The following is a 17,445-nucleotide window of genomic DNA, read 5'->3' as shown; positions in this document are numbered from 1 at the left end:
GTAAGAGAAGCCAAAGAATGATCTCTCATTCACAGCTATATGCCCAACTTTCCCATTTTTTAGGCTTTTTTCTGTTTGTCTTAGGGATTGACTTTCACAGACAGTGAAAACAATGATGCTGATCATATAAAAAGTGTAATTTAGAAAAACATTATGGAAATTTATAGTAGAACCCTCTTTTTTTAAAAACTTATTTTTGCAACTCATCCTAAATTTTATCGCAACCTTTGTTTTTGTGCTGGTTTGGGTTTTTTCCTTCAAATCAAGCAGAAATTACCTCTCACGTACTCCATGTACTTCCCTTGCATTCCTTGCAGAAGGAATTACGCTTAAACACCTCCCCTGTATACAAGGCACGTTGAAAATCAAGAACAGGTTAAAAGCTGTGGTTCAATTTTCTCTCTAAATATAGCTCTTTTTTTTTTGGACATTGAGGGGAGTCAACAGCAACACTGAGCAAGCTTCCAAGAGAGCGCAGCCCTCGAGCTCATGGCAGAAATGCCAACATCAGCTTAAGCAGTACGTTGTGTGCAGCCTTCACACAGGGGTACAAGGAGAAAATGTTCCCTTGCCCTGCAGACATCTGTGCTAAGCTGGACCAATTCTTGTCTTTATTTTTTTAAGGGATTGTCTCATTTCTTTTAGTTGTGGAGGTTTAATAATAGCAATAATACCAGAGCTGTAGTTCAAAGTTTAAATAAAAAATAAACTTGGAATAAGACAAATGAGGAGGGAAGAAGGGTGTGTTGAAATATTTCAGGTTCTCTGCTGGCTGAAATACTTCATTATCATGCAGAGAGCTGTTCCAGTAAAGTGTGTAAGAATCTGCCTTCTCTCCCCCCTCCACACATACCATTTGAGCTCTTCGAATAAGCTTATTAACAGTCAAATTGAGACAAGTTAATCTTTAAATCATATATAAATACAGAAGCTTTTCCCATTGTGGTATTTTGAGGCATTAAACACAGATGCAGATTTTCACAGTAGGAGACTAGATCAGCACAGTTAAGCACTGAAATAGTTTGTCTCCCAAATCATCTTCTGAGAACAGAATTTCCCTTTCACTGTACTAAGTGATGATGAATAAGGATTTAGCAGCAAAGGATAATGCCAGGCTTAGATTAGTGGATGGTGCAGATATCTTCTATGGCTGATAAGTTTGCACAGTCCAGAGCTGCTTCCCTCCTCTGGATGTGACCTGTACAAATCCCTCCATCTTCTCCTCTGGAGACTCCACTGAGTCTCCACTGAGACTTCTTTCCCAGCAAACAGATCTCATGTCAAATGCTTTCTATATCTGACCCCTCTTACTCACCTTCAGTATGAATATGTACTAGCAAGTATGGTTTTCTGTTTTTTTTGGCTACATTTCATCCTTTGACCTCCAAGCTAATATTTTCATCTTTAACTCCATCATAGTGGGACACACTGCTCTCCTGGAAAGCAGCAGTAGTTTATACTTTTAATGTATAATGCATGAAATGATCCCATTTCAGAGTCTACAAGCATTCCTCAGTCTAGACTGCCTCTCACAGTCAAGCTGTCTGACTTCTAAACCTCAACCACCAAGATACTCGGACTAGTCTGTCTGGTTTAATCCGGTGTGGTTGACACCATGTGCCATATCCTGCTCATCCACATAATTTCAGCCTTAATTACTCTTTATCTCATCTTCTAAGCAATCATAGTCCTGATTTATTTTTTGTTTGGGGGACATACCATTACTATTGTGCTAGGTACACATCAAAATGTCTCACCTTTCCCATTCAGCTTTCATCAGGGCTCCCGGTAGAAGATGGCCACAAACCTTTCTGGGGCTTCGCCATGGGATTTTATGTGGGGCTTCAGACAGAGGTACCAGCACAGCCCCTGCCTAACCACTGCAGAGCAGGGTGGGCTATAGTGGTTTTGTGCCAGCCAGCTCGTGTTGTGATGGACAGAGGGTGCACTGTGGTCCTGCTTTTTTATTTATTTATTATTATTATTATTATTATTATTATTATTATTATTATTATTATTATTATTTGGACTACAAGAATTTTTCATAGTGCCTGGCTCCTCAGTCTTTTGTTTGTTCTCCTTTTTTCTTGTCCCAGGCTAAAGGGCAGGTGCAAAGTTACAGTAACTAAATATACTAAATCACTGTGTAATACAGGGCACATCAGGCAGGGCACTCTGGAGAAAACTTGACAGACAAATTACTAACAAGAATAATAAGAATAGTGATAGTATAACCTATAGTTTTGCACTTTTCCTGGATTTTGCCATTATTAATCTTCCACCAGGAGGTAGATAATGACTGTTAATCCCTGTTTAGGGAGGTAAAGATAAATTTGTGGGTATGTATCTACCTGGAGAAAGAAAGTCAGGAGTGGGGTTCAGCCTTGAGTCTCTTTGCATGACGAACATGACTTCTCAGTGTGCTACGAGACATTAATTAATGTCAATCATTTACTTGAAATGAAAAGCCAGTTGACCATGGATGAGGATAGCAGTACAAATCTATACTTATTGTATGATTATTGCCTGTATGAAAAACTGGTTCTTTTACCCAGATGATTTTTTTGCTTGATGAAATTGGCTCTGCTTGCACTAGCCTGCCTGCTGTTTGGGTGAAATCCCAGAATCAGGCCACACTGAAATATGTCCAGAAAGCCAGTAAGTAATGTTAAGTGCAAAGCACTCCTACTACAACTCTTATGCTAATTTTCATGAAAAATACTTGATCCCATTTTTTTTTCTTTTAAATACTAGTTGTAGCGATAAATTCAACAATTTTAACATAAAATTTCCTGTGTGGGATCACTTTATTACAGAACTTAGTTCTTAATGGCATTTGCCCGGTCAAAATGTCATACAAACCATTATTCAGTTCTTGGATTAATAGCCCCAGAGAAGATGTACAAGAGACGTTTATCAGATTATTTATCTTTGTCCCTTCAGCAGCTGGAGGGACCTGTTTGCATTTATTTGGCCCTGAGGGCACAGATTCAGGAGATGCTGGCCATGGCCTGGAGCACGTCTGAGGTTCCCTGGGACTTCCCCTACTCCTGCCCTGCTCCAGCTTCCCTCCCTGTGTATGTTGTGGGTGCCCACTGCCACTGAGCTGGGAGGAGGTAAAAAATAATTCCCCAAAGAGACGGGGCAAAACACAAAACAAGTGGCAGAAGTGTGCTGCCTCGGGGGAAATTATGCCCTAAGTCGGGTTAGGAATTTCTGTCTTCTGAATGGTTTCTGTGTGGAAATCTGTGATGCAAACCAGTGTGACCCCACTGGGAGTGCCTTAGGATCAGAGTGGCTGTTTGTGTGTCGTGAAGCTCATTAGGAGCATCTCTTGCCTCTGCAAACAGGAAAAAAAAAATAAAAAAAATCACCTATTTTCCTAATATAAATGGATGGCTAGGAAAGAGTAATGCTCATCTGTTGTAAGCTTCACTATGTTGTATTGGGTTCTACATTCAATGCATGCCCTGGGTATGAGGTAAAATCCATTTTCTCAAAAGCCAAAGACTTCCAGAAAGCTTACAGTAAGCTTCAGCGTGACTTTTACTTGGTAGCAAAAGCTGCTCAGGGATGTCTGGTGCCTTCCATGTGCTGCGCCCCGCTGCCTTCACCTCCCATGACACCGCAGCTCTTTGTGGGGCCACACAATAAACCACGGCAGGAATTAGGCCAGGTGAGAGCCCTGTGCTGGCTTTGCCTCTGAAAAACACAAGCCAAAAGTCACCCCAACTCCCATACAAGCTTTTGGCAGATGAGAAAGAAGTTCAGGAAGAGAGGTGGTTTTTCCAGATAGCTGGCATCTGAGGAAAACTTAGCTGAAGAGAGGAAATCACTGCTGGTGCCCTTAAAAAGTGACAGTGGCAGCATGGAAAAGAAATATGGAAACAGAAATTAAAAATGTGAATTTAATTAAAATTAAAAAGAGAGTCGTAAGTTAATTTAAAAGGCTGCAGAATATTCTGTCATGGACTGAGCTGACTAATAGCGAGTATGTACCTGTAGTCTGGCATCCAGTTATGCTGCTTTTTAATCTTTTTCAAGTTCATATAATTTTTAGAAATCAGATGGGTGGGTTTGTTTTAGCCAGCTTCACACCCTTGTTTAGCTGTAGTTCGAGCTGTAGTTTCATGTAAATGTCAAACTTGAAATGCAGACTTGACACAAGCCCTTTAAAATTGCAGGCATTAAGAACAGGCTCTGAGAAATGGAGCCAATACACAGAGCAAAATTAATTGAGAATATGCTTTTAAAAGTACAGGGAGTGACCTTCAGAAGCTTGTGGGGCTGTCAGCTGGCTTGTTCTGCCTGTTGTGATTTTGATGGTTTGAGGACTTTTTTCCCGAGCCTTGAGGATAAGTTAGGCGCTGCGGGGAAGGCAATTCCTACGCGGCAGATGTGGAGGGTGCAGGATGAGCATTTAGTTGGGCACACAGGTGACTGGGAAAGGCTGGAAGGAGGGTACCCGAGCATTTTCTGCTACGTTCACTTCAATCCTAATTTTGTAAAGGTCCCTGCCTCTTTTACAGTGAGTTTGCTTTCCTGTACAACTGAAGCAGACGAGGGAGCTGGTACCAGCATCCTTTATTATCTGTGCTCCAGCTGATAATGCAAAAGGCAGAGCTGGCAACATAATGGAAGAACCAAAGGCCTTGCCCCTTTTCCTACGTGTGCAGCAGGCCACACGTTTACATGGAGGGGGAGAGCACAACAGTGTCACCGGCTGGGTGGAAAAGCACCTGCCTCAGCAATTGCAGCCCCGCTGACCTCTGCCACCGCTGGAGGGAGGATATTCACTCCTTCCAGCCAGCTTTCAGCTGTGAAAATGAGGTTACAGTTCTACCCGCTTTCGTATCCTAAGAATGTGGCATGGCTGCGAATGCTGCGGGTTTACCCGTGGAAGTACATGTGCTAAAGCACGTCGAGCCCAGATTTTTCCACACGTTGGGAGGATTATTTTAGGAGAAACACAGGTGCACACACCCACTTACTTGGGAAAAAAAATAGGCCATGCTATTTGACATTTTAAATAATAAAAATAAAACTTGGAGATGCGATTGCTGAACCAGCCTGATCAGCCTGAACCTGCTGGCTGCTTTTATCAATTGGCATAGAGCATTCTCCGTGAGCAATGGCTTAGTATTCAGAGCTCACTTTGAATCCAAAAGCACCCCTAGAGATATTCCTGATGTCTAAAACCAGAACAGAGTTATGAATAAAATTGTAGCATTCCTGAGGGCTACACAGCACAATAGTAGGGGATTTGCTGCTTAATCCGGGGGATTGCCACCCTTGTGGAGGGCAGGCAGCTGCTCCCCACCTTGTGTCCCAACACAGAGGTTTCATCTGGCTGCTAGATGGGCGCAGCAGAGACTTGTCGGGGGCAGCAACGCGACCCGTGCTTGATCAGCTGCGACAAGGGGGCTTCAGGTGGGACCACAGGTAACTTCCATGCGGGCTGAAAAGCTGCGGTGTTCGCTGTGCTCCGATGGTCAGCTGGCCCTCCTTGGGTGAGGAGAGAAGGTGGCTTCATTTTGGGATTCACAGTGTTTGACTCTGTATGAAGTCTCTTTCACTGCTGGTTGTGTTGGAAACAGTTGATACTGGTCACTGCTGGGTAAGGGAGGTACCAAGAGAGCTTGATACTATCATTTTTCATTCTCATTTGGGTGAAAAAAAACACCCTGTAAGCTTACCCTGAATGCTGCCAAATGCCATTTCAAGTGCTATGAAAGGAGTGTTATGTTTCCTTATCTGAAGGCTGCTGTAAACTTCCCAGCGTCATTAATACAAGAAAAGCAAATGGCAGCAAGTGACATTTCAGAAGCACAGCGGCAGTAATGAGTGCTTAGCCAGAAACGGCACATACCTCACCTAAGTAACGCTTTCCCGTCTATCAGAAGATCCCGTCCCTGTCAGCTAGCAGTAAGACATTCCTGGGGGTGGAGTGAGAGTGAATTTATCTTGGGAGTGAGCAGGTTTTGCTTTGCTAAGCTAGCTGGTTTGCTCAATTCAGGAATTTTCCATTCACCTCTGTTATCCACCAGCACAGAAATCCCAACAAATGTAATTAGGGCTACTTACCTTAATTAGTTAAAGGTTATCTGCAGCTTACCTGTCCTTCTGTGAGCTCTCCTCCGTCATCTTGACTGCTCAGGTGAACCGTTTCTCCAAAAATTGCTGCTTTGGAGGTATGCTTTCAAAATATGTCGCGTGAGGGACTGTGCTCCTGCTCCTTGGGGAAGGCAGCTGCAAGGTAGAGCTGGTGTTACACAGAGAAGTGCTATTTGATTCAAAGCTGCACTATGCGGTTTTTGTATTTTTTTGACAGATGATTCATCAGTTCAGTAGTCCGAAATATTTGGGGGGGGGGGAGGGGGGCTGACTGTATTGAAATTCTGGCAAGAATGCATGGTGTGGCCTGGGGAGGTAGTCACGGGTATCTCCATGCTTGCTGCCTTTTCCTTTCCAGTGTTTGCTGCTTCCACCAGTTTAGCTCACAAGTTTTAGTCTAACCGTATTGAAATACTTATTAAAATTTTGTGCTCTGTTTCATGTTGAATGCAGCACAGACTGTTAACGTGAATGCAAACTGCAGGTTCACAGAGATCTGGAGGCAGCTCAGCCATCCTAGCTTGAAATAACAGCTGAAAAACATCCTTTCTAAAGTGAAGATACGCATTAGCCAACATCCAAAATCAGTTGTTAGTTCCTGTGATTGCTAGTTAGAACATGCCAAAATTGTCAGCCCTCTGTTAAGGAGATATGTGAGAATTACTCAGGCAATGGTACATTAGAAGCCTGTAGATCAAGCTCTGTTAAGTCATCAAACCCCTTCTGTTGAAGGTGAAAAAAGGAAATAGAGATTCAGGCCCTTAATTCCTTACAAATAAAAATGCCTGTTCTCTAAATCAGCAGAGGGATCCGAGTAGCTGCAGCTGCTGAGCACGTCTGATAATTTGCATTCCCCACCTCCTGCCCTTATTGCAGAATTAAATTGGTCCCTCATTAACATGGCAGTGTTTGTTGTTACACTGCGCGCTCTCTCCCCTGTGCATACATGACTATTCAAATGTAATCTCAGGCCGTGCTCAGAGCCTCTGAGCGATTGCCAGCGAGGCGGGGGCACTGTGGGAAGTTATTTTCTTTACCTCTCACAACAGGTGCCTTTGTCAGCGTGCCGCGTAGGCACCCGTGCTCCTGCCCGGGCGAGCCGAGGAGCAGCGCCTTGGAGCATTACGCTTTTAACTTCTCCTACAAAAACAGAAAAGAAAAAAAAACACACAAGGTGATGAAGCCAGAGGAAGCGGTCATTTAAAGTACTTCTGAAAACATGAGCAGATTTTAGCATATCAGGTATGATTTTTTTTTATAGGTGACACAAAGAGCAAACCTCTGAGCTGGATGTTGCTTCAGGATCTGAATCTGAAGTGTCCCTGCTGCGGGAAATAATTGGAAAAACTCTGTAAGCCTTTGAAGAAGGATAAAGATTTTTTTAAAAAAATTATAGAGGCATTTCAAGGAAAAAATACCTTTCTTCATCCTGCAAGGGTTAAGCATGATCAGAAGCTGCTTTAGACTCCAGGATTTAACCTCAAGTACTGCATTTTTGTTTGCTATAAGCCTATTAGAATTCTCTCTGTTTCCTAGCAATAACATGTAATTTCTCCCCCTATTTAAGTGAAATACATGTTGGGTTTTTAATCCTGAACGCTACAGCTGTTGCTCAAATTTCCTATTCAAATGCAAATAGCACCTGGTTCTACTTAGACATCCATGTAATCTTTGACAAGGATACTTCAAGAGCACAGGAAAAAGAGAGCAGTGAGGTGCATCTTGCCCTGCTCGCTCTGGAAAGCAAGAGCCTAAACATCTGCTACTGGCAAGTTGAACTGGATACTTCTACCAGGTTTGCAGCACCCAGCACATACTCTTTTTTTGGGACAAATGCACATCTGAAGTGATTTATGCTTCTCGAGCAGGTACAATTTTTATATATATATTTTTTTCCAGGAAGAACAAAAGGCTTACAGAGAGGAGAATGTAGCAGAGGAATCTAAGCAAAAGTGCTGGCTTAGTTAGAAGTTTTACCTTGCCAAAGTATCCTGAGAAGAGTTTCTTCTGGGGATGTGTGTTTGTTTTGTTTTGCTTTCCAAACTATTTATTATTTTCTAGATTTTCATTTATAGCTTTGAGAATATTGATTTTTATTTTTTTTTCCACATTTTTTTCCTCACATTAGCTTTTTCTCTGTGTCAGATGTTACGATAAGTGAACTGGCAAGTCAGAAGTAATTTGAAAGACAACTTTGCTGCTTAGGGCTCTGAGACAAGATAGCATATTGCTTAACTGAAAGCAAAGCAGTCCTGGATTCAGGTTAAAAACCTTCTGCTGTGAATATTTTCAATTGGATAAATTGGTTTTATTTCAATTGTGGAGGTTCAAGCTGATTCAAGGAAGATTTTACATATTTCATTTGCGCTTTGCACGACTGTTTTACTGTGTTATGAATGGAAACTGAAGGACTCTTTTGTGGGGGGGTTGTGACTTGAGACCATCATCTTCCTGCGAAGAGCAAGGAACCAAGTGGCACAAAACACAGTTCAGCTCTGCCTACAAGAGAAGGTGAATGTTTCTTCAGAGTTTCAAAGGAGAGATTTAGAAACTCATGGAAATCTCCAGGGAACGTTTGAAAGAAATCATCATAACACCGTTCTCTGTGAACTTACAAACAAGCCCAAAGAACTAACTCCCTGGGAAGCAAACCTCTGCTGAACAAGAATATCAGCTTTCTCTGGAGGAAAGCTAGGTATAAAGAAAAAACTATCGTTACCAAGTTTGAGAACAACAGAAGGGATTCCAGTTCTGCTGCCAAGTGCTGGTGGATCATTTCTTGATTAAATCTGATCTGGTTTGGTTACTGCTTTTTCACCTGCAGCCTAATACTGGAACTTAAACTACTTGCTGGGATTTTTTCAAACTTCAGGAGATGCTTTTGCAAGTGGGCTGTTGAGAATATGAGCAGGTGTTTCATATATGCTTCCTGTAATAATAAAAGGCACCCTCGAGAGGGAAGCCTGTGTGGGAGCTGGTTTGCTAGGTCATATTTTCTCTTGTGACACTCCTTCCTCGTTAGCTTCTTCAGGTGGGTGTGAACAACTGACAAAGAACTGAGCCAAGGTTCAGGCTCGGATCGTGAACCTGCTCTCGCTGCTAACGGCAGCTTGCCGGCAAAATGATGGAAGAGATCTCCATAATGGTGGCTTACGATGCCCATGTTTTTAGCCAGCTGTGTGATGAAGACTTTCTAGCCAATCTGGTGGCAGTCAGCAAACCCAAATCTGTGGTAGGTGTTCCTCTTGCTCTTTTGTCAGTAGTGCTTAAGGTTATACTCTTTACAGTGGTTCAGTTCTTCTGCTGAAAACTATGTATTATTTATCTATTTTTTTCTCTTTTATTACCTTTTCAGCAATTTACTTTTATCAACAGAATTAAAATTAATCCTTTATTTCAGTGGAGATAAGATTATTAAAATAATATCTTTCTGGGTTGCTAAGTTTAGAAGAGGACAACCTGCTTAGTAGCAAAATAATTGAAGTAATGTTTTGGAAATCCTACTGAAATATACTGAACTCTTCCAACAGTGGAATTGGCACTAAATGCTGTAAGCTCTTCCTGCGTCTGAGCACGTCAATTAAAGATTCAGGCCTGGGGTCAGTGATATAGGTCACTGTCAGTCACTGAGTCTCTGAGGATGATTTAACAACTTTTCTATGATCTTCTGAAATCAACTTAAGTACCTGTAGGAACTTCTTAGTCAAATTGTCTCTTGCTTTTTTTCATAAGTAGCGTATTTATGTAAGTTACATGCAGTGTGAGCATCTGCTGCCCCCATGGAGATCCCAGTTCTTCTAGGGAGCTGCACTGAAGTCGCTGGTTTGAACTCTGAAATTTGGTGCCAAAATTCATCTTTGGTCTCAAATCGTACAGCTGAGCCCCTGTGTGAGTCAATCAACCTAGAATGAGTTGAAAGAAGACTTTGAAAATATATGAATGTCTAGATGTGGAGCCTAGCTTGAAAGCAGATACTGTTCAAATACAAATCAGGCTAATTATTTAGCAATCCAATTAAGCATTTGTGTTTGCAGATTTTGGTCTGTGAAGGTATCCACGCACTAAGTACATCTTAAAGCTACCTGAGGTGGTTCGTTAAACTGCAACAAAGGAGGTGCTCTCAGAAGAGAATAATTTGGCTTTCTTGCCACACTGTATAAAACCTCCCTGCATGTATTTCCTGCTTGGGTTTTTCTGCCTGTGCACAAATTCATCTTCTGCATCTCCCCCAGACCCTCACACCTGAATGAGGGTTTGCCCGGTCCCTTTGGTTGGGATGCCCTTCGCTGTCTCACCCGGACGTGAGGCGTGCTGGAGCAGCTGGCTATCAGTATGTAGCTAATCAGCATGGCAATCCAGACAAGCTGTGTGCTTCCACGTGCCTTGGTTAGAGACCAGGCTCCAAGTAGCTTTTATCTTAGCCAGTGTACCAGGGACTGCCTGCTGTGCTGGGGTCTCCTGGGTGAGCTGACGTGCTGCTGTGCTCTGGGGCCAACCCTAGTTGGTTAGATAAGAATCTGTGCGGTAAGGAAGCACGTCATGGGTGGCTTACCCGATAATTTAGATCTTGGAAAAGTGCTGCTTAGATGGCTTCAGTGGTGGCCTCTGTGCTCTATAGCTTCAGAGCAGAAACAATGGATGGTGCCTTATGGACCTGGCTTGGGGTGCGTGGATTGCCCTGGGTCAGGAGCGCCACGTAACAGCTCCTCCAGGTGCTCGCCCTGCTGAAGAGGCGATGAAATAACTTTTTTTTTTAGTGATTTCTCAGTGAAGTAACTGCTTACCTCCTAGCAAACAAATATTACGAGAGGAAAAAGTATCATTATTAATGTTTTTGATAAGATACGAGTGGCTGACTTTCCTGCAAGTGTGTGTTCTTAGCAGCTCTGTTGCTCCCCTGAATTAAGGAGCATTAACATGTTTCAGTGCATTATGCTGCCAGTCACTAAGTGAAGGTGTTTTGTTGTTTTTTTTTTTTTCAGGATTTACATAGGAAATATCCGCTCTTTAAAATTGTTTTTGAAATGTTTAAGATATGCTAACAGTGGTGCAGTCAACCTAAGTAGGTATAAGATGAAGCTCAACAAAATGGTGATAGGATTAAATGATGTGTGGGAGCCTGTGCGACTATGGCATGACTCAGAAAGTTTCTTTTGGTTCTCTGTTGCTACGTTTAATCATGGGACAAGTGGGGATATGTTGGGGCAAATCCTACTGACTCTGTCCTGGTCGCTTTACCAGATTGCACCAAAGTACGTACTGTCCGTAAAGCAAGGTTCTGCAGAACGAATTCGCAGAGTTTTCCTTTATTCTGAGAGTTTGTTACCATCATGGGTGTTTTTGTACTTGGGGATTCATCTGTTTGTTTGCAAAATCAAGGCTTTGCTATTTTTCAAGGTGTTTCTAGTGTGCTTTTCTGGCTGCAGAGAAAAATTAAAATATGATTCCAGTCGTATTTACAAATGGAAAATGGGAGCATTTCGGTGGGAAATGTAGCAGTGCTTTTAGCATTGCTTTCATGCAATACCAGACAAGTTAGTGGGAGTACTTGCTCTCTGTAAGAAACCTTGTGCAGTACCAGCAGGTATTTGCTGGGTGTTTCAATGGCAATTTACTCCGGGTGGTATTAATTCAATTTCAGTGTTTTGGGGGAATAATGAAAAATAATTTAAAATAGAGGATGCCATAAAGGTAGGTGATCTGAGATAAAGTTTTGTTAGACATGCCCCAAAGCTACACTGTGTGACAGCAGTCCTGTAAGGTATCTTTTCATAAACCTAGTCCTGTTGCAGCGTGACCATGGCACCTGGGGTATTTGCTCTGTCGTCTTGCTTCTCTGCCGGTTTGCATCTTAGGTAATCATTTGCACCTGTGCAAAAGGAGTTTGCACTGTTAACCATCATGATATGGTCTCGAGGAGGGGCAGCTGGCTATGGCGAGAAGGAAGCACACGGAATCAGACAAGTAGTGTCAGTAAGTGTGGGATCAGGATAACCTTCCTTTAGTTTGCTATGTCCTTGAGGGAACATTTCTTTATGTTACTCTGAGGCTACATTGCACAGAAGTGCAAAGAAGCATGTAAGTTGACTGCTGTGTTACTTTGTGCAAGAACCGAGTAGCTTTCCTCTGGGGAATTTAAATTCTCAACTTATCTGCAGAAAACTTGGATCCGAGGAGTTACAAATGTGCTGTGCTAAGTGGTATAATCCTCTTAATCCAGGGTTGAAGGACATTCTTCTGGAAAGCTTCGTTGTATTCTCATTTGCCTGCCTGCCTTGCCCCTCTGTTTAGGGGGATTATCAGGCATTTTACAGAAATCCTTTGTGGTTAGACACCAGCAGACCCTGCCACAATGATTTCTCTGTTTCCCATAGAGGCAGTGGAGCCAAACTGAGGAGGTGAGAGGGGACAGGTTCACGGCACAGCGGGTGGAGAGCTGAGGGGCCTGGTCAATGCCCAGGGTGCAGGTGTCTGTGGCCGGACCCCTGGCACCTGGCTAAAAATTGGTTTTGGGGTTGCCAGTGGGCTCAATGCTGAGGGTTGGTGCTGTTTAACATCTTCAGGCCTAGCCACTAACAGAGGACAAGCCCTCATTTTCAGCTGGCAGAAACTTGGTTTTCAGGTGGCAGAACCACAAGGGTGCATCTCAAGTACTGAAACCCATCGAGAGCTGCTGACAGAAAGGGATATTCCCAACCAGAGCGAGTTCGGCAGGGAGCTACAGACTCTTCTCAGAGATTCACAATGAAAATGCAAGAGGAATGGTCATGATTGGCAGCAAAGCAAATTCTGGTTTAATATAAGGGAAAGCAATTCTGCTGGGGGAGCCCCCAGCATCTCCATCCTTGGAGGCTCAATAATTGAGCTCATGCTAGAAGCTTTCAATGATTGAAGCTTTCAGTAATTCAAGCTAGTCCTGCCTAAGCAGGAGGCTGGACCACATGCCCAGTGGAAAGCCCTTCCAATCTCCATTTGTGAGTTTGTAACTCTGTCGTATCCTGTGGGGTCTCGCAGTTAGGAGGAGCTGCCAGCACATGAGAACTACATTTCTGTGGGTGGTATTATCCCCAGCTTGCTGCTGTTGCTGCTGCCAAAAGAAGAAAAAGAGTTTGGGTGGTCACTGTTACTAGGACTGGCTCTTTCCAGCAGATTTAATCCTCATCCGTGCCCTTCCCATTATCCTTCCTTTCTCTTTTCCCTTCCCAAAAGAAGCAGGGATCCAGCTCTCAGGAGCTCTCTAGGAGCTCTTGTCTCTGCCCCTGCTCCTCCATAGGGCAGGGTCAGATTCTGCCCTAATCCTCTCGCCTTGTCTTTGGAGAAGCATAATTTTTCTTTTTTTATATATATATATATATATATATAATAAATATATATATATAATAAATAAGAAATACAATAACAGTTTGTTATAATCAGGTAATCCCAGAAGAAAAAAAGAAACATCTAATCATTTTTGTCTTTCCCTTCTCTTGATCATTCAAGTCCCTTGTCTTCTATGATAGCAGCACTCAGCTATGTTCCCTTTAAAAATCCGTGGACTTTTAAAACTTTTGTGTGTTTCACTCATAACCTGTCATCCTTGTGGTTTCTATATCTTTGATGCAGTTTCTTCTACCAGTACAAATCTTCAGTCTCCCAAAAAGTCAAATGAGGCTTGTTTATGTGAAGTAATAAAGACAACAAATATCATCTGAATTTTTATTTATAAAATAATACATACAACCTATTATGCTTTAAGGAGTCAGCTCTCCAATGTTATCTTCTTCCCCTGAAGCTCATCAGGATTTGAAATGGGTAAAGAAACTGCTCGTGTGAAGCTGATGAAATGGGCAGTAGTGTCAGCCTGTGGTTTGCTTGGTAACTCTTACTTCAGATTTGACAGCGTGACTAATGAATATTAGTTGGCTAGCAACTTTTTTTCTCATCAAGACTTGATTGATGCCTTCGGATGGTAAAACTAAGCACATTTAAAATAAAATGCCTTGTTTCCTGTGTTTTAAACTTTAAAATTCCAGCATAATTAGGAAAACGGGCACAGCTTCCACAGCGACAGCGTGAAACACCTGTATGTGAAATCCTTTTAGGCCAGAGAGGCATTAACCTCCCTGCAATGGGGAAGCTCCTGGTCCTTTCTGCTGCTAATAACACAGCCTTAATTATGGAGCAGGCACTTGTCTGATAACACTCAAAGTGCTTGTTTAATGTACATAAATCCAGCCCTAAATGTGCGTCTTATAAACAGTGGAGCAGCGTATGTTTTACGGCACGGTACTGTGCAGCTGGCGTGTAGTTTGACTCTTCTTCCTGCCTAGCTGACCTTCTTCACTCATTAAACATGGAAATGAGTAATTGGTGCTAAAATACCTCGGGCTGCTTGTTTTTACATTGCATCCCATTTGCTTTCTGCCATCCTGGTCCTCCAGCTTGTGGCACCGAAATGTCTTGGCAGCTGTGCATTACTGCTGCAGGGCAGAAGTGGACAGAGGTGAAGCCGCAGCCCTTAGTGCAGGGGCAGAAAGCAGCCAGCTCCCTGCTGTGCCGCTGGCTGGCAGCTCTGCTGGGTCCCTTCTTGTTCCTCTGAGGGTTTCCTCTTTCTTCTTGGTGCTCTGTGGTACAACCCGCATCTTGCAGCGTCGTTGAGTAGCCCTTGGTTGTCACTGAGGTTCAATTGCTTGCAAATGAGAGGGGTGGTTCATCCTGCCTGCTGCTTCACAGAGGTCAAGGCTAGACTGGTCTTCATCCTTGGATCATCTAAGCTCCATCTCTTTCATTTAGTTCCATTCCAATAACACTCTTAAACCCAAAAGCATGAAAATGTGAGTAAAGTACTTCCTCTGGAAAAATCATCTAGCTCGTTGAGTGTAAGAGGAGGTATGAGAGGTATCATTTCCATGGCAGTCTGTTAATCTCTCCCCATTGAAAATTATGTTTCTGATTCCTCACTGAGATCTATTCAAGTTTCAGCTTCCCATCTTGGCTCTGGCATGTGTTTTTGCCTCAGAATGAGGCTTCCTGTACTACCCTGTATTTTATCCCTACGAAGGTACTTACCTGCTGCGACCAGCTCAGCTCTGTGCCCTCTACAATCTGAGGGGCTCAAGCTTCTGCCCCTCCTGCTGTGGGGCATTTACCAAGTGCACGCAGCAGCTTGGTGACTTTGCTCTGTGTCCTCTTCGTGCTTTTCCCCCCTCCCCTCAAGTGCATATCACAAAAACTAGATGTAGTGTTGGCCTCAGTGGTGATTTAGGGTTAAAACTTCTTCCCTGGCCACTTCATTTTTCCTGTCCTTGTGCACCACAGGGTTCCCCCAGCCTCTGTTGCAGCCTTGCACTGAAGGTGGGATTAGATTTCCTTTGTTGCAAAAAAGGTTTATTATTTCCCACCCTTCTCTCTACCCTAGTTTTTGGTCCCAGTCCCGCACCGTGCTGTATTGCTTCCTGAGAGGTGCCGAACCACCAGCTTTTGGAGTAGTGATGGAATCATTGCTATTAAATAATAATAATAATAATAATAATAATAATAATAATAATAAAGTTACTTTGGAAGGATTATTTTGGTCAGCTTGTCACCAAGTAGTGGAGGAGGAGCCCGGCCCTGCCCAGTGGATGGCAGGCTGTTCTCATACCCTGGGCCTCCCGTTTGGCTGCCCCTGGTCTCAGAGAGCAAAAGGGTTTGTGGGGTGACGCAGTGCAAGGGGGGCTCTGCTGGGACTCACCCCTGGATTGGAGGGGAGGCCTGCTGCTCTGGGGTCACCACAGTGAAGTGCTTTGCTGAAGTGAGCTATTTGACAGCAATTCAGACACATCCCTGCAGTTTTCTGGTCCTCTTGTTCTGTTCTGCTCTTCCTAGCCACGTGTCATCTGCAGATTTCATCAACAGGATTGGATTTTTCACTTCCAGGTCACTGATGTAACATCTGACAGAGCCGGATCTTTACGAGTCCCGGAAGAAACACTTTTGAATATCATTAACCAAACATGAAAAATGTCACTGAGTAGCAATTGCCTTTGGTAATGGTGTTCTGTTGTTTGGTTTTGACCCATCTCCTAAGCTTTTAAATTCATGCTATTATATACTCTTCCGTTTTTTGTTACTTTGTTTTGTTTTGTTTTTTTCAATCTGTCATGTGGTAGTGAACCCAGTGCTAGAAAAGCCCAGTAAAGCTGTAAAGTTACTTTTATTAGAGGAAAAAAATAGAACGGTATCTCCACTTCACAATATCACATTGATGTGGAACCGGCCACATTCCTGTGCCAGTTATCAGCTGGATCCTTATCAGCTTATCAGAGCTGGGGTGTGTGGTTTTCTGGGTTTCAGCTAACCAACTGAAGTGATCCAGGTGCTTTGATTTGTGCCTTGCAAATACTGGTAATAACAGAATTCTCTTTTAGTCTAAGTGAATCTCTGCTGTGTTCAAGGATTTACTAAAAATGAACATCAGTGGGCCAGAGACCTCCTCTGCTAGTTTTGTCAGTACTTCTCTACTGCCTGAAACTGTACAGCCTGGTTTCCAACACAGTAACGCTATTTTCTGGACACTTCTGACTCTTCTGCATAATATTTTTGAGCTCTATTAATGTATGTGAACAGCAGAGGAATCCTATTGTTTCCAATATGCTGTAGAATAAATTCTGTATTGGCCTTCATTAGGCTGAACTTGAAACTTTTTATGTTCTGCTTTTAACATTTTTTGTCACATTTTTTGTCACTTTTTTCCTGTTCAATAACCTGTATTATTTTCCATTCATGTCTTCTTTTCTTCATGATTAAATGTGCTTCTTCTTGCTGTCCTCATATAGTAATTGGATCAAGAAGGATTTAATCAAACAATCTTTCTGATTAAGCACTTAAGAGTGGGATATTTCAGTATTTTGGAGCTTCCTCATTTTCTTCTTAGAAATAATTCCAGGAAAATTGATACAGGCTTTCTAGGTACTCTGTAAACTCCACCACTGTTACAAGCACATTTGGGAGAAGTAAAATAAGTTTCCAGACATGATCCGTTCACTAAGCCTTTAGGTTCATTGACCTGGAATGTGTTGGGTATCAGTATAAATGTCTGCAACTGAAGAAGTGTAGGTGGCGAGCTACTTTGTACTAGGCCACATTTCATAATTGAAATACAGAAGTAAAGTAACGGCTTATCAGAAGTCCTATGTGAGGCAGCATGCAATTTGCTTCTCTCCCCACAGGTGAGATAGGTCAGGTAAGATTGGTACGGCCACTTCAAATCTCTTAGATACAGGAGCCATCATAAGATGAGAAAGTGAAGTCAGAATAAAGGTTGGAAGCTCCTGAAGTTCAGCCCTCCAGTGTTCTTACCTCACTTCT

The 17,445-nt window shown here is 42.8% G+C and overlaps 1 protein-coding gene and 1 long non-coding RNA gene across 15 annotated transcripts in view; one reads left to right on the top strand and one right to left on the bottom strand.

Annotated features, from left to right (window-relative positions):
- The window catches only part of RABGAP1L (RAB GTPase activating protein 1 like), a 257,106-nt gene that overhangs the window by 211,560 nt on the left and 28,101 nt on the right, over nucleotides 1-17,445 (top strand). The window contains exon 1 of one of the 14 annotated variants that reach the window (XM_027463460.3): nucleotides 6,011-6,191. The exons of 11 other annotated variants lie outside the window; for them this stretch is intronic. Coding sequence is in view for 2 of the 3 variants with exons in the window: in XM_021272321.4 (XP_021127996.1) it covers nucleotides 9,236-9,346 (111 nt within the window). In the remaining variant the exon portion in view is untranslated. Of the gene's footprint in view, nucleotides 1-6,010; nucleotides 6,192-7,988; nucleotides 9,347-17,445 lie in introns of those variants that run through there. 2 more of the 14 variants (XM_021272321.4, XM_005019314.6) reach the window with 2 other exon arrangements.
- LOC106017047 (uncharacterized) lies at nucleotides 5,262-7,720 on the bottom strand. Its single transcript, XR_005267440.1, has 5 exons — nucleotides 7,533-7,720; nucleotides 7,394-7,439; nucleotides 7,152-7,254; nucleotides 6,116-6,249; nucleotides 5,262-5,613 (listed from the first exon to the last, which is right to left on the bottom strand). It is a non-coding gene; the product is annotated as an uncharacterized lncRNA (long non-coding RNA).

This window comes from Anas platyrhynchos, chromosome 8 (assembly GCF_047663525.1).
Source record: "Anas platyrhynchos isolate ZD024472 breed Pekin duck chromosome 8, IASCAAS_PekinDuck_T2T, whole genome shotgun sequence".
In the NCBI taxonomy this organism is placed as follows: domain Eukaryota; kingdom Metazoa; phylum Chordata; class Aves; order Anseriformes; family Anatidae; genus Anas; species Anas platyrhynchos.
This window is presented reverse-complemented; position numbering and strand designations above follow the sequence as displayed.